Genomic DNA, 20,608 nt, shown 5'->3' with positions numbered 1-20,608 from the left:
TTGAAATCAAAAACATTTGTAATCCAGTTTATAGTACGTATATATTACACACAGTACATTTGTAGTTTTTCATTCAATTCAATTCAACCAACAATAAATTCAGTTTATTTGCATTAAAAATGCTTCATACTTAAGTGAAAAATAAAGATGGAGATGTAAAACATAAAGGTCACAATTTATCATTTCATTAAAGTCAATATGAACTTTGGTGCATTTATTGGCATCTTATTGTCATTTATGTATTTATTTAGGAACTTGGCACTTTAGAAGGCAGAAATTGTTTCCAACACGAACTCAATAATCAAACGCAGCCGGCTGTGACGGTGAAATTATTTATTCAAATCTCAAAACTTATTATTCGCTCAGTCAAATAATTTAACGCAGTTTGTACAAAGCCGGAGACGGTCGACTGGTGGCGTCAACAGGCACGCAGAGAAACTTAAGGCAGAGCCGGGCGGGACGCCTCCGCCACGGAAATACAACACACAAAGAAACATGAAAATATAAAAGTCTTCCCAGTATAACAGTTTAAAAACATCTCAAAGTGGAGTTTCATCTCCTGAACACTTGATTCACACATTTACTCACAAAACTTTTGGCTTAAAAAATACTTTTAATAACTATCTACGTTTCTTTCTCCTGATTTCTGTGTTCGGGGGGTCGGAGCTCTGACCTGCTGATCACAGGAACCACCGGGGGAACAAGGAATAATCTCTTGTATGATAATCTGTTGATGATGATGATGTGACAGATAATTTATTCTGCCCTACAGAGTCCGACTGCAGTAACTAAGCAAGGGGTTAAACTGAGAAAAACTGCTTTAAAGTTTTAAAGCCAAATGGGTTACAGGTAGGTAAGTGATATAACACCTATTTCTGCAAGTGTTGATGTCATTTTTATGCTAAAAAAAATCATGATAATTATCAGAAAATTCACATTTTTTAAAACTGGAGTGTTTATTGAACCTGCTGACAAATTAAAAGCATAATAATAACATCAATTTGCATATATGAATTCTAATTTGTATCATATTTGATATTTATATACATCAGGTCTTTTTTGCAATTCTTTACTTACTTTTTGTTTTTCTGGAACTAACAAAAACATAAAAACTAATATTTTTAACCAATTAAAACTTTGCCTTTCCTTTTAACATTTTCGTCAAACATGCAAAATATTTTTTTCCCATATCACACAACATCATACATCTGCTGATAAGAAGTTTTCATGCAGCAATGACAGATCCACCAGTGGAACCAGCAAATTATTTTTGCTACATCTTGTATTTTTGTGCAATTTGTTGCTCAGTTTGTTTATCTTCAACACATGTATGTATCGTTTTTTCTGGGGAAAAAATATCACACTGATGATGTAGAGGTCTCAAAAACTTTGAGGGTTGCTTTATAGGGTTAATATAATTTTATCTCACTTTTTTACTTGATCAGTATCTAGATAATAATTTCCCTATAAAATAAACTTATAATTTATATTATTACTGTCTTAACTATTCAACACAATGAAGAAATACAAGGCAACACTGCTTTTGTTTTATGTTTAAATGCGTACATATTTCCAAATCAGATTGCGGCGAGTGAACTTACTGCGGTCTGCTTTGGTTTTCAGTTTAATCTTTGTATCATTCTTTCTCTGAAATAAAGCAAAATTGAAATCTAAAACTTTGTCACAAGATAAAACAGACATCAAGGAGTTAATTTTAAGTTATAACTCAGTTTCGACCAAAAATGTAGCTACTGCAGTTAGGCTTTGTAGGGGAGTGTAGATTATGATGGTAAAAATGATGCAACTTCTGCTTTGGAACGAGAGAGAGAGAGAGAGAGAGAGAGAGAGAGAGAGAGAGAGAGAGAGAGAGAGAGAGAGAGAGAGAGAGAGAGAGAGCACACCCTGCAGGACCAGTGCTGACGGTGCTGCTGTGGAACACTCAGGAACTTCAATCTGTAGCAACATCTGTTTGTAGAAGTTTGATGGAGTGTAACAGCAGAGAGGTGACACACACACACACACACACACACACACACACACACACACACACACAGAGTGTTGTTCTGCTTGCATAGGTTCAGGTGGTATGATCAGATAAGGCAGCACGGTGAAAAAAAAAGATTTTAACCTCGACAAGAAACTCTTGTTTTGAAATACCACATTCTCTTGTCCGAAGTTACGAAATGAATGTGAAATAAAGTGACTCTTATTCTGAAATGTTGTAAGTAACGGTGCATTCAGGGTCCTCTGTGAAAGCTGTAACATCTGTACCAGGATCACAGGGGAAGTTCTATTCAATCAGAAAAAAGACAAACTTTCAAAAAAATGTTCTGAGACGATGCATTCAAGGTCATCACGTCGTTTCCTCCGCCCTGTCTCCATCAGTGATGATGAGGTTGACTGATGTTCACACACACTTACATTCACACACACACACGCTCACACACAGTAGACCGGTTGAAGTGGTTGGTGTGTCTGAGGAACAGGAAGGCTCTTTAACCACACACAGATCGTCAGCGTGTCTACGGGTCAACGAAGGACACCATGATATATCTGGTCCCCTTGGTGGTGGGCAGACCCTCATGGTAGTGTGTCAGGCGGCCGGGGTGCATAAAGGACCAGCCCTTCCTGGGAGACTCCACCTTACAGTCGTAACGCAGGAACCTGCAGCCTCCACCCTGACACACACAGGAACACATATGCTCACGTCAAAAATCAAAACCTCTCAGTTAGTCACTCTTCAACTAATTTTCGTCATTTGGTTTGAGTTGGTTTGAGTTGTAATTTCGTCCTGAAACATAAGGTGCTGGAGAGTTTGATGGGATAAGATGTGTGTACCTCATAGTCGATGCCCTTGTTGTTCAGGGCGATGTTGATGGTGAAGGTGGAGGAGTCGTGATGTGGCCTCAGAGACGGCTGCTCATCAGGACGGTAACGCACCACAAAGTTCATGATGGCCTGGGCCTGCACACACAGAAGACAGGCAAGTCAGATCAGGTACGTGTGTCTGGACTGTACCATGTGGTAGAGTCTGGACTGTAGGTTGGGGTAGTGTCTGAACTGGATCTCAGGGGTAGTGTCTGGACAGTAGGTCAGGCTAGTGTCTAGACTGTAAGCTAGTGTAGTGTCTGGACTGTAGGTTGGGGTAGTGTCTGGACTGTAGGGTGGGGCAGTGTCTGGACTGTAGGGTGAGGTAGTGTCTAATCTAGAACTCGGGGTAGTGTCTGGTCTGTAGGTATGGGTAGTATCTGGACTGTAGGTTGGGGTTGTATCTGGACTGTAGGTTGGGGTAGTATCTGGACTGTAGGTCTGGGTAGTGTCCGGACTGGATCTTGGGGTAGTGTGTGGACTGTCGGTCAGGGTAGTGTCTGGACTGGATCTTGGTGTAGTGCCTGGACTAGATCTCGAGGGTAGTGCCTGGACTGGATCTCGGGGTAGTGTCGAGACTGTAGGTAGGGGTAGTGTCTGGATTGTAGTTTGTGGTAGTATCTGGACTGTAGGTTAGGGTAATATTTGGACCGTAGGTTGGGGTAGTGTATGGACTGTAGGTTGGGGTAGTGTCTGGACTGTAGGTTGGGGTAGTGTCTGGACTGTAGGTTGGGGTAGTGTCTGGACTGTAGGGTGGGGTAGTGTCTGGACTGTAGGGTGGGGTAGTGTCTGGACTGTAGGGTGGGGTAGTGTCTGGACTGTAGGTTGGGGCAGTGTCTGGACTGTAGGTTGGGGCAGTTTCTGGACTGTAGGTTGAGGTAGTGTCTGGACTGTAGGTCTGGGAAGTGTCCGGACTGGATCTCGGGGTAGTGTGTGGACTGTAGGTCAGGGTAGTGTCTGGACTGTACCATGGTGTAGTATCTGGACTGTAGGTTGGGGTAATATCTGGACTGGATCTCAGGGTAGTGTCTTGACTCTGATCTCAGGGTAGTGTCTGGACTGGATCTTGGTGTAGTGCCTGGACTGGATCTCGAGGGTAGTGCCTGGACTGGATCTCGGGGTAGTGTCGAGACTGTAGGTAGGGGTAGTGTCGAGACTGTAGGTAGGGGTAGTGTATGGACGGAATCTCGGGGTAGTATATGGACTATAGGTTGGCAATGTGGTAGTGTCTGGACTGTAGGTTGAGGTAGTACCAAGACTGTAGGTTGGGCTAGTGTCTGGAATTTAGGTTGGGCTAGGGTCTGGACGGTAGGATGGGGTAGTATCAAGACTGTAGGTTGGGCTAGTGTTTGGACTATAGGTTGGGCTAGGGTCTGGACGGTAGGATGGGGTAGTATCAAGACTGTAGGTTGGGCTAGTGTTTGGACTATAGGTTGGGCTAGTGTCTGGACGGTAGGTTGGGGTAGTTTTTGCACGGTTGGTTGGGGTAATGTCTGGACTGAATCTTGTAGTAGAGTCTGGACTGTACCTTGAGGTATTACTTGGAATGCCCATTGGGATAGTGTCTGTATGTTGGGATAGAAGCTGGACTGTACCCTGGGGTAGTGTCTCGACTGCTCATTCAGGGAGTGTCAGAACTGGAATTCGGGGCAATGCCAAGATTGTATGTTGTATAAATGTCAGGACCGGATTTCAGACTGTAGGTTGGGGTAGTGTCTGGACTGTAGGTTGGGGTAGTTTCTGGTCTGTAGGTTTGGGTAGTGTCTGGACTGTAAGTTGGGGTAGTGTCTGGACTGTAGTTTGGGGTAGTGTCTGGATTGTAGGTTGGGGTAGTGTGTGGACTGTAGGTTGGGTCAGTGTCTGGACTGTATCTAAGGATAGTGTCTAATCTAGATCTCGGGGTAGTGTCTGGACTGTACCTTCGGGTAATATCCAGGATAGAGTTTTTCGGTGACAGGAGCAATGTACTCTTTGAGAAATTTCATCCACTCCTTCTCAAATCCGATCTGGTTCATGTGGATATCCACAGTGGGAACGTTTTCATAACCACCGGCCAGACGCTCGTCCTGAAAACACACAGAGAAAAGACAAAACATTCAAAGCCCAACACTCACTAAAGTCACTTTCCACTTCCGTTACACACAGTCAGTGTGTTTACATGCACAGTTTAATAGAGCTATGCTTAAAAATCGATTTTGGCGTCTCATCGGACTTCTGTCCTTGTCCCAGTTTACATGCAATTGAGAAAATTGAATAACTGACGGGAACATGTCCTCCTCCTCAACACTGGGTGGCGATATGCGTCGTTTCAGCGGGATAATATGGCCCCCTTTCCGGTTGACCTCAGTTTGACACTTTGTGTCGCCGCTACTTATAATAACTAATGTGAGCAGCTAATGCGACCGGCTACTGTGAGCAGCTAATGAAAGGCTAATGTGACCGGCTACTATGAGCGACTAATGTGACCAGCTAATGTGACCGGCTATGTACTGCGACGGGCTTTCTTGAATGTTTTTGTTCCGGGGTCATACGCCAGCGTGAGGGGTGGGGCATGCATGCATGCGTTGTCGCAAAAATTCTATTTCAATCGCATTATCTGGGTGTCCCATTCAGAGTTGGAAAACTCCAACATTAGTAGGACTATCACGTTTACATGCACTTCAGTTGTCCAATTACAGTCAGATTAAGGCAATAATTAGTTTTTTTTTAAGTGTCATGTAAACGTACTGACTGACAGACAGGAAAACAGCTGGACAGGTTACCTTGTGCGATCCTCCAGACCATTCGCCATTGGCTTCCATGGTCTCCACCAGATGATCACACATCTTCTCTGAGAAGGCTGGAAACCAGTAAACATCTGGACAGGGCTGAGAGAGACACGGAGTGGAGATTATTTTTGATCTACATGTGGTAGAAATTATTGTTAAAACTTTAATTGTTGTATTGTTCTGACCCTTTCAGTCAAAAACACAACATTCATTTGTGTGTTGTTACCTGCTCAACAAAGCTCTTCTCATCTTCAAAGATCTTGGAGTAGTTTTCACTGATGTACTTCTCCTTCCAGTCCTGCAAACACACACACACATTCAGCCTGTGCCTCCATTCAGTTTAACCACGTGTTCATGTTGATGTTAGTTTGTTTGTCTGACCACAGGGTTGTCGAAGATCTGCCACATGTCCGGGTGGAGCCTGGACGTGTTGAAGTTGGTCGACGCCACCAGACGACCGAATTCATCGCGGTTTGACACGAACATGAAGACTCCCTGTGGACGCAAAGATGACATTTGAAGGTTTATTTGATTTTATTCTAAATAATCAATAACACAAAATGACTTAAAGTGAACCAAATTATATTTGTTCAGGTGTTCACCATGTGTTACCTGGTCTCTGATGCTCCTGCAGAACACCATGTCAGGGTCCATAGCCTCATCCACGTACAGGTTCACCTGGGACAGTTTGGACCGCAGCATGCTGCCCTTGATCAGGTAAGCCTGGGTGACGTAGGGCACGTTCCAAAGACCACTGAACACACAGACAAACCATAAGAAAATGCTTATAAGTTTATCAACAAAACATGGCCCTTAAAGGAAACCAGATATTCGACTAAACTACTGTTTGTGTGCTCACACTCTCTTGCCCTGGACGATCTCGATGTAGTCTTCAGATCTGGAGTAGTACCCTTCAGGACTCAGAGCGCCCCAGAAGTTACTCCACAGCTTCCCGTGTTTGGACAACATTGGAGCTATAACTGATCTGTAACAGAAATTTAAAACAAACATGAAGACGAATTATTTAATTCGGCAAAAAAAACAACAACATGTACACAGAACATTTGGTTTGATTGTGAGGTTACCAGGCGGTGCTGCACAAGTATATGAGTGTGCACCTGTGAGGGTGTAGGGCATGAACAAGGATACCAGTGTACTTGTTAGGGGGTAGGGTAATATAAAAGTGCATAGTGTGAAACTGTTAGGTTATCTAGAAGTTCTACATGTGTACTTGTGTAGGGTGTCAGGTATATAAACTGATACTTGTGTGCTCCTGTAAGAGCTTTGAATACACATTAGGTCATAAGTTTGTACTTGTTAGGGTGTAGTTTATACAGAAGGCTACTAGTGTGTAATTGTTGGCGTCACATACTTGTTTTCCTCAATAAGTATCCTCAGCGTGTCCGGGTTCGTCAAGGCCACTTCGGAGTCAATACTGAAATAGTAATCACACTCTGGATCCTTCCTACAGGTCTCACTGCACACAGACACACAGGTACATGTTATTGAGGAACTTGTTTCCATAACAACTGACTAATCATTAAGTCTCACACTCAAAATTCTCAGTCTGAATGTTTTCTCTCTGCACTCACACAGCCATGGCTCTGGCCTTGTTCTCCTGCAGGTTCTCCTCCGGTCCGACCAGCCGGGCGTCGGGGAACAGAGCTCTGTAGCGCTCCCAGAACCACTGGATGTGGCGCTCGTGGTACACGACCTGGATCAAAGGTAGAGGGCGACACATCAGAGCAGGACTGAAACACAGCAGAGCTGATCAGAACACAGGAGGACAGATTTCTCGGTTTGTGTCGTACGTTGTTGTGGATGAAGAGGCGGATCCTTTCGATGGGGTAGTTGAACATCGTCAGTCGGTCCAAGAACTCCTCCATGAATGGAGTTGCCTTTTCGATAAACACAGCGACGTACACCAGAGGCATCTCCTCATCCTAAACACACACATTTTAAAAAGTTTAACAAAACAAAACAAGCCAAAGAGCTCTAATGTCGGCAACACCAGTAGAGGGTGCGTACGGGAACCTCGTTGAAGAACAGCAGGTCGTCATCGCAGATGGCACAGCCGTTCTCAAAGGTCCATGCCGTGGGAACATAGTTACCCAGATAGTTCAACTGCAGCTGCAGAGACAAAGAAAGATTTCTGTCACCTGATCCTCCTCACAGTCCTGAGAACACGACACCAGAGCTGGAGCTTCTACATGACCCATAAATGCTCATCAGGTGGAGGGATGGCTTCTCTCTTTTCAGACATGTTTTTTTAGTCTAATTTTTTTCACAAGTAGTCAAACAGTCTCCACTGAAAGTGAACAGAAAAATGAGTCAGCAGCTGCTGTTGCAGTGAACTCATGCACATAAAGGAAGGTAATTAAATAAGTAAGTCAGTAATTAAATAAGTAAGTCAGTGATTAAATAAGTAAGTCAGTGATTAAATAAGTCAGTAAGTAATTAAAAAAAGTCAGTAATAAATAAGTCAGTGATTAAATGAGAAAGAAAATGTTTTTCTTTACACTAATACGTGGCCTATGATACCAATGTATTTGTATTTTCTCTTTTGTTTTAAGCTGAAAACACCAATAAAAGAAAGAAGAAAAAAGGGTTAGGGTATTATTTTTCTTAATAATAATAATAATAATAATAATAATAATAATAATAAGAAGAAGAAGAAGAAGAAGAAGAAGAAGAAGAAGAAGAAGAAGAAGAAGAAGAAGAAGAAGAAGAAGAAGAAGAAGAAGAAGAAGAAGAAGAAGAAGAAGAAGAAGAAGAAGAAGAAGAAGAAAAATTATATGAATAGGAAAACAGTTGAGAAGTAGTGATGCTGTTTCAGTCAGTTAACTTTATTTTGACATAATTTTACTGGTTGTGTGAAGCAAACAGCTGGTAGCCTCCTGGTTTCTGTGCTACAGTGTTGAGAGGTAAAGAGGAGCTGAGAGCTGGTTTCTCTGTGTGTTTCTTAATCACAGACTTCCTTCACTTGTTGTTTTTATGAATCATGTTCTGAGTTATACTCGAACCCTGAAGAGTCTGTCCCTACCACTGTGCTGTAAAGAAACACTAAACTAGCTCAGGGTGTTCTGGGGACCGCAGCGTCACATGGTGCTGGAGGACGGCTGTGATTGGTCGGTACCTTGGTGGGGCCGTTTCCGTGGATGATGACAGGAAGTGTGTCGTAGGCGACGTTCCTTGCTCTGACCTTTGCCCTCTCGAACTTCAACACCACCTCATCTGACCAACAGAGATACACGTTTATATTTACACAGTGTGAATAGTGTGTTTGTGTGTGTGTGTGTGTGTGTGTGTGTGTGTGTGTGTGTGTGTGTGTGTGTGTGTGTCTCTCACCGACAGCTCCATTCAGGTTCTGGAAGATTCTGGAGCGATGGTCCAGAGTCATGTTGAACTTTGTCTGCAGAGATGAGAGACACATTTCCTCGTCAGTGACAAAGATTTAGTTTGCTTGTTTAAATAAGTCCGTAATTAAAGAAGTCAGTAATTAAAGACGTAATTAAATAAGTCAGTATGTGATTAAATAAGTCAGTAATTAAATAAGTCAGAAAGTGATTAAATAAGTCAGTAATTACATAAGTAACTAATTAAATAAGTAAGTAATTAAATAAGTCAGTAAGTGATTATACAAATCAGTAATTAAATAAGTCAGTAAATGATTAAACAAATCAGTAATTAAATAAATAAGTAATTAAGTAACTAAGTAATTTAATAAGTCAGTAAGTGATTATATAAGTCAGTAATTAAATAAGTAAGTAAGTGATTAAATAAGTCAGTAATTAAATAAGTAAGTAAGTGATTAAATAAGTAAGTAAGTGATTAAATAAGTCAGTAATTAAATAAGTAAGTGATTAAATAAATCAGTAACTATATAAGTAAGTAATTGAATAAGTCAGTAATCAATTAACTATGTAATTAAATAAGTCAGTAATTAATTAATTAATTGATTAATTAATTAATTAATTAACTATGTAAGTCAGTAAGTAATTAAATAAGTCAATAATAAAATAAGTAAATTATTAAACAAGTCTGTAAATAATTCCATAAGTAAGTCAGTGATTAAAGAAGTGGGTAAGTAATGAAGTGAGTCAGTGTTGAGGTCATCAGTAGTGAGGTCATAGCGTGCTGTGTTTACCCTCTGAGTCTTGTCCAGGTAGATCTTAGTGTAGAACAGCTGGTCGTCGTCGTTGTCTTTGTATTTCCACAGCTGGACAATCGTACTGAGCTCTGAGGCGAAGCCGATGAACCCTGAACACACAATCAACAATCAACAATGGATAGAAATCATTTAAATACAATACAATACAAACAGAGAAATATGAAAAGATTATATAAAGTATGATGATAAAAAATCGACACGAAATTTGTTTTGATCGGTACGCACAAACTTCATACAACGTTTATATAACATGAACAATTACAGCTTGAACACTGAGCAGTGTCTCACCTCCAGAGTTCAGGTAGCGTTTCCCAGCATGCACCTCGGGGTACTTGTTGGCCAGTCTCTGATCAGGCCAGCAGAAGCCCTCAGCGGAGAAAACCACCTGGTGACCCAGACGGGAAAACTTGGACAGCAGCTCCTCAGGACCGGACGCAAAGATGACGTCATAGCTGCAGAGAGGGTTTCAGAATAAAAGCTTCTGACAGGAATGGTGAAGATTTCAGAATAAAAGCTTCTGACAAGAGAGTTTTTAAGAATAAAAACTTCTGACAGGAATGGTGAAGATTTCAGAATAAATGCTTCTGACAAGAGAGGTTTTAAGAATAAAAGCTTCTGACAGGAGACGTGAGGGTTTCAGAATAAATGCTTCTGACAAGAGAGGTTTTAAGAATAAAAGCTTCTGACAGGAGACGTGAGGGTTTCAGAATAAAAGCTTCTGACAGGTGAGCAGAGGGTTTCAGAATAAAAGCATCTGACAATAGAGGGTTTCAGAGTAAAAGCGTATGACAGGAGAGCAGAGGGTTTCAGAATAAAAGCTTCTGACAGGAGAGGAGAGGGTTTCAGAATAAAAGCTCCTGACAGGAGAGGAGAGGCTTTCAGAATAAAAGCTTCTGACAGGAGAATTGAGGGTTTCAGAATAAAAGCCTCTGACAGGAGAGGGTTTCAGAATAAAAGCTTCTGAAGGGAGAGGTGAGGGTTTCAGAATAAAAGCTTCTGACGGACAACAGAGTTTCAAAGTAAAAGTTCAAGGACCATTGGAAAGTTCCAACTCTGACCATTATGTCTTTTTCACATTTTCTTTCTATGATAAATAGATTTATAGATTTTCTGAGATTTTTTAAACCTGCTGGTGGATTTTAGCCTGGCTAATGCCAGACTATATCGCAAATGAGATATAGTCTGGAGACCACCTATTCATTTTGCAGTAGAGGAGGCGTGGTTTACGATCATTCAGAGCCATTTATTGGGCGCTACGAATGTCTATCATAAGCATCTGTACGTAGTTCTTAACTAATCGTATCAATTATACGGCGAGACGTCCACAACGACCGGGGTCTCGCTAACCCCATTAGATTAGCCACTAACGGGGCTAGTTGGTAGATTGGGCTTTTGCCAAATCTTGTTGGAAGCAAGGTTAAAACATCCTTTTTGGTGGTGATAAAGGAGTGTAAAGCCAAATGTTGTTCTTCTTTTAAAATAAACTTTGGCTCTAAACTATCTAGAACACTGTCTACAGCTAGATCCAAAGAGAGCTTTGCATCTGCTGCAGCCATGTTGGATCCGTAAGAAAACTACAAGTTTCCGTCTGTCCAACAGTACACTTCATCGTCTTGCCGTCCCTCCCCATTCTGTGATTGGATACCAAAAGCAGGGCTAAGAATTGGTCATGGACACCATGCTGACTTGCAGCTCGAAACGAAATCAAGTTCGCAAGGCAGCATGGGTAAAACCAGTCTAGGTGGATTTTGGGGTTCAGGGGATTAACCGTTTCACGTTTTTTTCTGCTTGTGCAGCAAGACTTTTGATCTTAATCATCAATGAAACTGAATACTCCTGATAACACAATAACTACCTTCATATTCTCCACTTTTATAAACACACCTTTGTTCTCAGGTCTGTGTAAGTAGAACAGGTGAGTCAGGTTTCACATTGAAGACGAAAGAAAGGAACAAAAAGTAAAGAATGAGAATAAAAAGATAAAGAGAAGCCGAGAACAAAGAGTAAAGAGAAATGAGGACACACAGTCAGACAGGTGTTCCTACCTGTCCACGAACATGACAACCATGTCCTTGTTGTCAGAATGTTTCAGCAGCTCTTTCTTCAGCCACCTGACCTTCTGACCTCCACCCACTGTCCGAGCCACGTCCCCCCCCTTCCACTCCTCCCCCAGACCCAGCACCTGCACGCACACACACACACAAAATGTTGACATTCCTGCAGTCGTTTGTTTAAATGGATCTAAAATGAAAATGGGCAGAGAATTCTTGTGTGTGTGTGTGTCTGTGTGTGTGTGTGTCTGTGTCTGTGTCTGTGTGCGTCTGTGTGTCTGTTTGCCCGTGTGTATGTGTGTCTGTGTGCCCGTGTGTGTGTGTGCCCCGTGTCTGTGTGTGTGTGACTGTGTGCCCGTGTGTGTCTGTATGTGTTCTCTGTGTGCCTGTGTGTGTGTCTCTGTGTGCTTGTGTGTCTGTAGTGTGTGTGTCTGTGTGTGCCTGTCAGTGTGTGTGTGTGTGTGTGTGTGTGTTTGTGTGTCTGTCTGTCCGTCTGTGCCTGTGTGTGTGTCTGTGTGTGTGTGTGTGTGTGTGTGTGTGTGTGTGTGTGTGTGTGTGTGTGTTCTCTGTGTGTCTGTGTGGGCTTGTGTGTGTGCGTGTGTGTCTGTAGTGTGTGTGTGTGTCTATGTTCTCTGTGTGCCTGTGTGTGTGTCTGTGTGTGCCTGTGCGTGTGTCTGTGTCTGTGTGCCTGTGTCTGTCTGTGCCTGTCTGTGTGCGTCTGTGTGTGTGTGTGTCTCTGTGTGCCTATGTGTGTGTCTCTGTGTGTGCCTGTGTGTGTGTGTGTGTGTGTGTGTACCTTGACAGTGTAGTTAAACTCTCTAGCTGTCCTCATGAAGCGTGTGAAGCCATCAGTCTCTTCTGTAGCTGCTGTGATCACCAGTAGGTTCTCTACAAACACAAACACAAACACTTAGTAGTAGTACACATTAGTACACAAACTATTTAGACACAATACGTGGAGCAACAAACACTTCTAAAATTCCATTTTATTAAATTAAAAATTAAATTAAATTTTGGTTGATTTGCAGATAAATACTATAAATAGACATTTACTGTCTATTATTTGTCTCCAGGGCAGTTTAAGGGTTAATGTCTTTGTGCTGTAATTAATCTGAAATTACTGAAATTCAAACTAAATTTTGGTGGATTGGAACGATCTTTCAGTCCCAGTGGATTCTGGGAACAGTAGTTCCTTTATGATTAAAATATGAAACATTTATCTGGTAGTTGTTGTCTTTGTTCAGGGTTAAAATTATTTATTGTTGTTATTTTTAATGATCGTAAACAGTAAATTGTTTAGAATTACAGATCAGAATTCTGGATGTTTTCATCAGCTCCACTAACTATTAATTATTCAAAAAAACTAATATTTCTGTTCATTAATCTCATTTATTTCCATGTTTCCTCCCTCAGTCACTTCATAATGTCCTTTCACAATAAAACAGGAACGAGTTAAAACACACACACACACACACACACACACACACACACAGCTGTCCACACATACACACACTCACACATACAAACACACACAGACACAGCTGTCCACACACACACACACACACACACATACATAGACACAGCTGTCCACACACACACACACACACACACACATACATAGACACAGCTGTCCACACACACACACACACACACATACATAGACACAGCTGTCCACACACACACGCACACACATACACACACACATAAAGAGAGAGACACACATGCACACGCACACACAAACACACACACAGACACAGCTGTCCACACACACACACACACACCTCAAATGATTCTAGTAAATTCTGTGGTGGATTCTGTTAACACACTGTGCTCTTATTTTGAAAGCAGCATGTGTTTAGCATCAGGAAGTAATTCAGACCGTTAGGCACAGCTTAGCCTTTTGTGATTAAAACTACTTTGTCAGCTAATGCTAACTGAACAGGGAATGCATGTGTGTTTGGAGAGTTTGGATCATCTGTGGTCGGCCGGACAGGTTGATGGTATTTAGTTCATACGGAGAGATGATGTGGGGACGGGACTGAGACAGACTGGGAGGCATCAGGCATCTCTCTATCATGCTGGAATTGCTTTGCAGCAGAGAAGTGGGGTGGGCAGCTTGGTAAATTCAGTGGCCCTCATTTATCAAACGAGTGTTCGACAGAAAGTGAGCGTAAAGTGGGCGTACGATCATTTCTACAAGCCTCGGAATTTATCAATGTGGACGTGAGTGGAGGGTACGATCAGATCTCAGTCTGCTCTCAGCTCATGTACGCAGGTTTGAGTCAGCGTGAAGTCACACGTCTGAGTCTGAGAATTGATCTTAGACTATAGTATCGATGCCTGGAGCTGATCAAACTCTGTGGTGTTTTGATTTTTAATGGTGACAAAGCAAACATGTTTCGACTACATCATTGATAATTAAAACATCATTTAAAATAAATACACCCTGCAATCGTGAAATTCTTTAACCAGAATACTAGCTGAGGATATTAAATGTTGTTGTCTTCTGCTGTTTACTGTTATCCAGCTGGACACCGGAGCGCCAGCGTCTCTTTTACCACCAGTGCTGCCCGAATAGAAACATTTCCAATCAGCGCTGCCACACGTTCCTCTGACTAGGACAACATTATTAGTAAATGTAAAGAGGTGAATAATATATCTCCATCATAATAATAACATTATTCAGATATTATATAGATTATTAGGCTTTATATATCACGATGTATAAATGAATTACTCAAACCTCGCCAGGAGTTTAATAGTCCGCTACTCTGCTGACAGCACCACTGATTTCCTTCCTTTTCACTTTTTATGCTGCCAAACAAAACCAGTTTGTTGTGTTGCTGCTGTTGGACGTCAGCGTTTCACTTTCTGACTCTGAGAAATTCCTCTTCTTTTGGAATTAAAACTTACTTTAAAACATTGTTTACCTCCTTCAACCAAAAAGCTGTGAAAACTTCTAAGTCCGTGCTCCAAATGTAAAATATTCACTGAACTTGTTTGAGTTTATAACTATAACAACTTTTATTTCATAAATCTCTGTCGCTGTGTATTTCTGTAATTTGTCTATATTGCCCCTATTGTCATTTGTAATGGTGCACTTTGCTAATAAAGCTGACTTTAGGGGGGAAAATCCTCTTTTTGGCCGTATTGCGTCATTCGGTATCATAAACTCTGGAAGCGAGCCTTCTGAATCAGGTATATATTACTTATATATTAGGGCGTGGTATTTAAATGACGCTTGTTTCCAGCCGCCGCATTTATCAACAGCCGATCATTGTCACGCTGTGATTGGAGAGATACGTTCGTTTCTACGCTCATTTGATAAATGAGGGCCACTGTGTGTGTGAATGTGCGTGGATGTCTCAGAGGAGGAGCCACAGTCTAGGTCATTAATGGAAACCCTGGAGCACGTGTGTTTGTGTGTGAGCATCGGGGTTACGGTTACGCGCACTACAGAGAGCAGAGGAGAATTATAAGCTGCTTTGTTGAGCCAGAAATGACACACAGTCTTGTATATAGGATAAATAACATAAGCTTATTTAGTTTGTTAAATAAAAGGACCAGATTTATAGGAAAAGTTACCTTTAATGACTTGTGTTGTGATCTGGTGCTAGAAAATAAAATTAATTTGATTGTCAAAGGGGGCGGGGGGTGCCCCTAATATAATGCAGTGCCCCCCCCCCCACGATAATCAAATTTATTTTATTTTAAATCACAACAGAAGTCATTTAAGGTTACCTTTCCTATAGAATAGGTCTATATTTTGTCCTTTTATTAAACATACTAAATAGCCTTATGTTATTTATTTTATGTACACGTCAGCATGTCATTTCTGTCTCTACATGTTTGACGTGTACAATTGTCGTCTGCTCTCTGAATTGCGAGCAGCGGAGTTCTGCCCAATGCACGCACACACATGCAGTTTCCCATTAACGACCTAGACTGTGGCGGCCCGCTTTAGGCTAATTTGCCGCGCTATAGTCACATTTCAAGCTACTTAAAGTATATTTACACTTTCATTGATATAAAGTTCTACTGTGTTGTGTTGCCGCTTCTCAGCAGAGTGTCTGTCACCCGCCAGTCACTCATTCCCCCGACCTCTCCGTCCTCCGAGACAGACTTACACACACACTGAATACCGAGCTGGTTTACCGAGGTCCAAACACATAAGGCGTCAATCTCCATGTCTGAGCATGGAGGCAAACCAGGAAGTGCCTTAAGCTGCATTCTACCGAAAATTCCAGCAGGGGGTGCTAACTTTGGCTGCAAAAAAAATCTGTCCATTCATTTCAATGCAAAATTTGAAAACTTCTCACTTGATTTATTACCTCAGAAATTTTTTTTAAGGACCACACTATGGTCTCAATCTTCTTCAAGACAATCTGATGTTAATAGTTCTAATAATGGTCCCATTTAGAAGAAAATAGAAGATAAAGAATCTATGATTTGGGGCGTGGCTACCATTGATTGACAGGTCACTAACAAGGCCAGCCGTCATCAGGAGAGAAGCAGAACAATGCGTATCCACGGCAATGTGTCAATAAAGTTATATATAACGTTACATAGCTATAAAAAAGGACATTTATCGATTTGGTCTCATAACTTTGACCCTTTCACTGTATTTTCACTTAATGACAGTTTATTTGAACGTTTTGTTCAGTAAAAATGTCTTGTTCAGCGTTTGGTTGGACTAACAGACACTCGTTAGTCGCTAGTCAGATCCCTCTCGCTCCTCCACAGTCCGGATATGGTCTGCTCCCCGTATCGGAAACAAGATGGTGAAACAAGATGGTGAAACAAGATGGCGACGAGTGTAACGATGAACTCGATGCTTCCAACGGGCCACAAACCAATGGGTGACGTCACGGTGACTACGTCCATTATTTATAAACAGTCTATGTGCTGCATGCACTGTTTGGTAGCTGCAAGCTAACATTAGCTTATAATAAATGTTGCTTTAATCACACAAAGGTCAACTGTGAATAACAATCTGAATTACTTCTTGTCGCTAAACACATGCAGCTTTCAGAATAAGAGCACAGTGTGTGAACAGAATCCATCAAAGAATTTACAAGAAGACTGTCAAAATAAGATGCCTTAAAAGACATTGAAGAACCCTTATTTTCTTTACAATAATTAATAAAATATGCGATCATTAGGACAAGTGTACATGATGGAATGGTGGCATTAGAATGTGCGAGAGGCACCAAATTCGGGTTTTTCATTGAAAAAGAAATTCTCCAGGGGGCATAAAGATTCTATGTCACGGTATCTCCCGACTGTGAAAAATGTTGTGTGAGGTGTTTGCTGTTTGTGTTTAGCTCTCAAAGTGCACAAGATTGATGCATTTAAGTTAAAATGTACAATTTGGTAGGGGAAAAACTGGTTTTATTTCTCACCTCTTCACCTCATTCTGTACTGTTAGACTGCAAAAACGTCTTTATTTGTCTTGTTTTTTAACTGGATTATTGAGCTCAGACTGGAGCTGGTTCTGACTAAACCTGTCTGACACAAACAGCTAGTGTGTGAGTGTGTGTGGAGGAGCAGCAGACATACGGAGCCTTCTGGATCCTTCTGGAACTTTCTGCTGCTGCTCACACACACACATCAGTGCTTTAAGAGCTGCTCTCCAACACCAGGAAAAACCAACAAACTATCATTTACAAACTACAAACATTCTGCTGGAGAATCACGTTTACTGGATTTTCTGCTCGTTTCAGAAACAAAGAGGAAGGGTTTTTTCTGGCTTCATTTCATCATCAAAGGTAGAAAACGCACATTCAGCAAAAAAAAAACTCATAAGCTTCAAATACAAAGTATCATTAAGGCACCAGAGCTGCAACAATTACCGGTAGTTATTTTTCATGGAAAAAATGTCAGAAAATGGTTTTTTTTCAGGCTCTTAAATCTGAGAAATTCCTGATTTTCTCATCATTAATTATATTAACGTGAATATCTGGATTCTGGAGAAGAAAACGAGATGTTTTACCAAACTTCACCTTCCACACTCACACTTTTCTCACTTTTTGTGACATTTTATGAAGCAAACAATCAATCAACTAACCAGTAAAGCAAATAATCAGCTGGTTAATGAAAGTAACTGTTAGTTTCGGCCACAAAACGTATAATTGTATTATTATTATTGCTGCATTGATATGAAATCAGAATCAAAACATTGTGAGAAACAGATAGAGAGAAGTCTCATTTTATTTTATTTATTTTAATGTTTTTTATTGTCCATTTGTCCTTTTTTCATGTGTCATAATTGAACATTTCAGCTTCGTCTCTTGCATGAATAGTGTTTTATTAATAAACTATGTTATATTTCTATTGTTAATATCATACCTTATAATAACAACTATTAATATTGTACATTAATTCCTTCATTTACTCTTTTTTGTATTTTTCTCCAATAACTACAGGTGTTGCAATATGCAGGTATTGACAATAGTCCAAATAAATATGAATAGCATGTCATTATTAATAATAATAATAATAATAATAATCAGTTGTCTTTGTGTTTGGCCTCAAAATAAAAAGCAAATTAAATCTGAAATATCAATTTATGTCACATTTTAAGAATTAATTAATGCCTACATTTATTTGTCAGAGCTACAGGATCCATATCAAGCTTTTTGATTTAAAAAAATATGATATTTTCTCCACATCCCCTCACAGGTTTATACAGTGATGGAATAAAAATATTACACCATCGTTTCTTCAATTTATTGTTCATTTTAATGACTGGTACAACTACAGCTACATTTGTTTGGACAAATATAATGACAATTTTCCCATGGTTTTATTGATAATGATTTTGATTATTATCAATAAAACCATGGAAAATGTCTAGATATTAGCTCTTAAATTAAACTCTTTGTTGTTATCATTGTGTTTGTCCAAACAAATACCTTCAGTTGTACCAGCCATTAAAATGAAGTTTTAACCACAAGTTTCTGTGGTAGTTTGTCAGAGATATGAACACAGTTAAGATTTATTGGGATTTTGTATCCAAACTCTCAAAAGCTAAAAAGTGAATAATGCAAATTGTGATTTGTTTTTTTACTTTTGCACTGAAGTTGTGACTCTTCTCAACCCTAAACATGCTTTTCTTTTGTGAACATTTAATCAGCAATGGGCATGTCACATTAATGTATACCTAAAGGTCAATTGAGCCATTGTGAACAGAAAATTTAAGTATCTTCCCAATGTTTGGCCTCTATTGGCCTTGCTTCCAAGCTCAAATATAAATCTGATGATAAATCAGTTGATAAATCAGATGATAAATCAGATGATAAACCAGTTGATAAATCAGATGATAAATCAGATGATAAATCAGTTGATAAATCAGTTGATGGTGATCTGAGGATCTCGGGGTGAATTCCTGCTCGCTAGCCTCAGGCTCAGTTAAAAGTTCAGTTTGAGGTTAAATATTTTCCGCAGCAGCTGAAACTAACAGTTAGTAAGTCCTAAAGTCGCAGTGGGACATTATTGACGGCTCTGAGTCGCTGTTGGAGCCGTTATAATAGGTCTGAATGTGGATCCGTAGCCCCAGCGGAGCCCCGGTCGAGCGATCCGCCCGGGCGGGCTAGGGGACCTCCGGGGCGGCCTTACCTGGGGAGAGCCTCCGCTGGTCGGCCGACACGGAGCTGAGGGAGACGGCGACAGCCAGCAGGCAGAGCAGGACACACGAAGACATGTTTGTTCCTAAAACCCCGTTAACGGTTCCGTTAGACCCAGAACTGACTGCTCTCCGTCCTCACTGCCTCCAATCCCGGACCCGGACTGCTTAAATCTCGGCTCCAGATATCGCGATAGCAATGCATCGACACTACGATGTCAACAGACCAAAGTCAATGGCTCTTTCGCACGTACGCCAATGGAAGGCGCAGGAGCATTGATTGACAGGTAAGAGCAGCGAATCAGCGCGCCGAAGCGGTTCCGTGTGAGCCAATCAGAGCAGTACAAATGGAAAGGAGTGGGCGGAGAATTGTTTCGTGGCCTCCGGCTGCAGAAAGTTCGCGAAAATGGAGAAAGTGAGTGTTTGCCACGTCTGACGGCACATTCCTGAGACAGAGAGAGAGAGAGAGAGAGAGAGAGAGAGAGAGAGAGAGAGAGAGAGAGGGCGGGGCTATTAAAGTTAATAAAACATCACATTCATAATTATTTTAGTTTTCTCTTCATGGAAAAGTAGCTTTAAAGTAGTTTTACTCAAGTACTTTAACTTTTACTGTATTTTTTCATTCTTTTTTTTTGCTTTACAGCATCTCTGAGTATCTATAAACGTGCTATATAAATGTAATTATTATTATTATTTTATTTTTTTAATTATTATTATTATTATTGCTATTACTATTACTATTATTATATTATTAATATATATTTTAAAAAAAATAATTATTATTATTATTTCCACTTTAGCAACTTCATACTTTATACTACTTCTAAAGTAAAACCTACATAAATATATGACTAAATTAATATGACATTTAATATTGCAAAAAATAAATATTGTGGGAGGCAGAAAAACAAAAGTAAATTTAATTTATAAAAATAATACTGAAATATATTTTTAAAAAACATTTCTGCATTATTTATAAAAAAGCAGATAGAATTCTCAATGTTTTTAAAATGCAACAAAAAAATCCAAAACATAAGGAATAAGTAAATAATAATAATTATTATGATATTATGATTAATAATAATCATAATAAACATATGACATCTTTCAATTACAATCAATCAAT

At 40.4% G+C, this 20,608-nt stretch overlaps 1 protein-coding gene across 2 annotated transcripts; it reads right to left on the bottom strand.

Moving 5' to 3' along the window:
• Window positions 1–320: 320 nt before the first annotated feature.
• On the bottom strand, window positions 321–19,632 carry plod3 (procollagen-lysine, 2-oxoglutarate 5-dioxygenase 3). 2 transcript variants are annotated; one of them, XM_059354359.1, is made up of 19 exons: window positions 19,476–19,632; window positions 12,655–12,746; window positions 11,853–11,989; window positions 10,096–10,259; window positions 9,784–9,896; window positions 8,985–9,048; window positions 8,773–8,870; window positions 7,665–7,766; window positions 7,448–7,579; window positions 7,229–7,350; window positions 7,009–7,113; window positions 6,496–6,621; window positions 6,249–6,390; window positions 6,018–6,131; window positions 5,863–5,934; window positions 5,631–5,735; window positions 4,788–4,934; window positions 2,839–2,964; window positions 321–2,678 (listed from the first exon to the last, which is right to left on the bottom strand). In XM_059354359.1, the coding sequence occupies exons 1-19, from the start codon at window positions 19,558–19,560 to the stop codon at window positions 2,523–2,525; spliced, it is 2,202 nt and encodes a 733-aa protein (XP_059210342.1). In that variant the 5' UTR covers window positions 19,561–19,632; the 3' UTR covers window positions 321–2,522. The 2 variants fall into 2 exon arrangements, with proteins under 2 accessions (XP_059210342.1, XP_059210343.1); XM_059354360.1 differs by having other exon boundaries at window positions 7,671–7,766.
• Between the last annotated feature and the right edge of the window lie 976 nt (window positions 19,633–20,608).

This window comes from Centropristis striata, chromosome 17 (assembly GCF_030273125.1).
Source record: "Centropristis striata isolate RG_2023a ecotype Rhode Island chromosome 17, C.striata_1.0, whole genome shotgun sequence".
NCBI classification, from domain to species: Eukaryota; Metazoa; Chordata; class Actinopteri; order Perciformes; family Serranidae; genus Centropristis; species Centropristis striata.
This window is presented reverse-complemented; position numbering and strand designations above follow the sequence as displayed.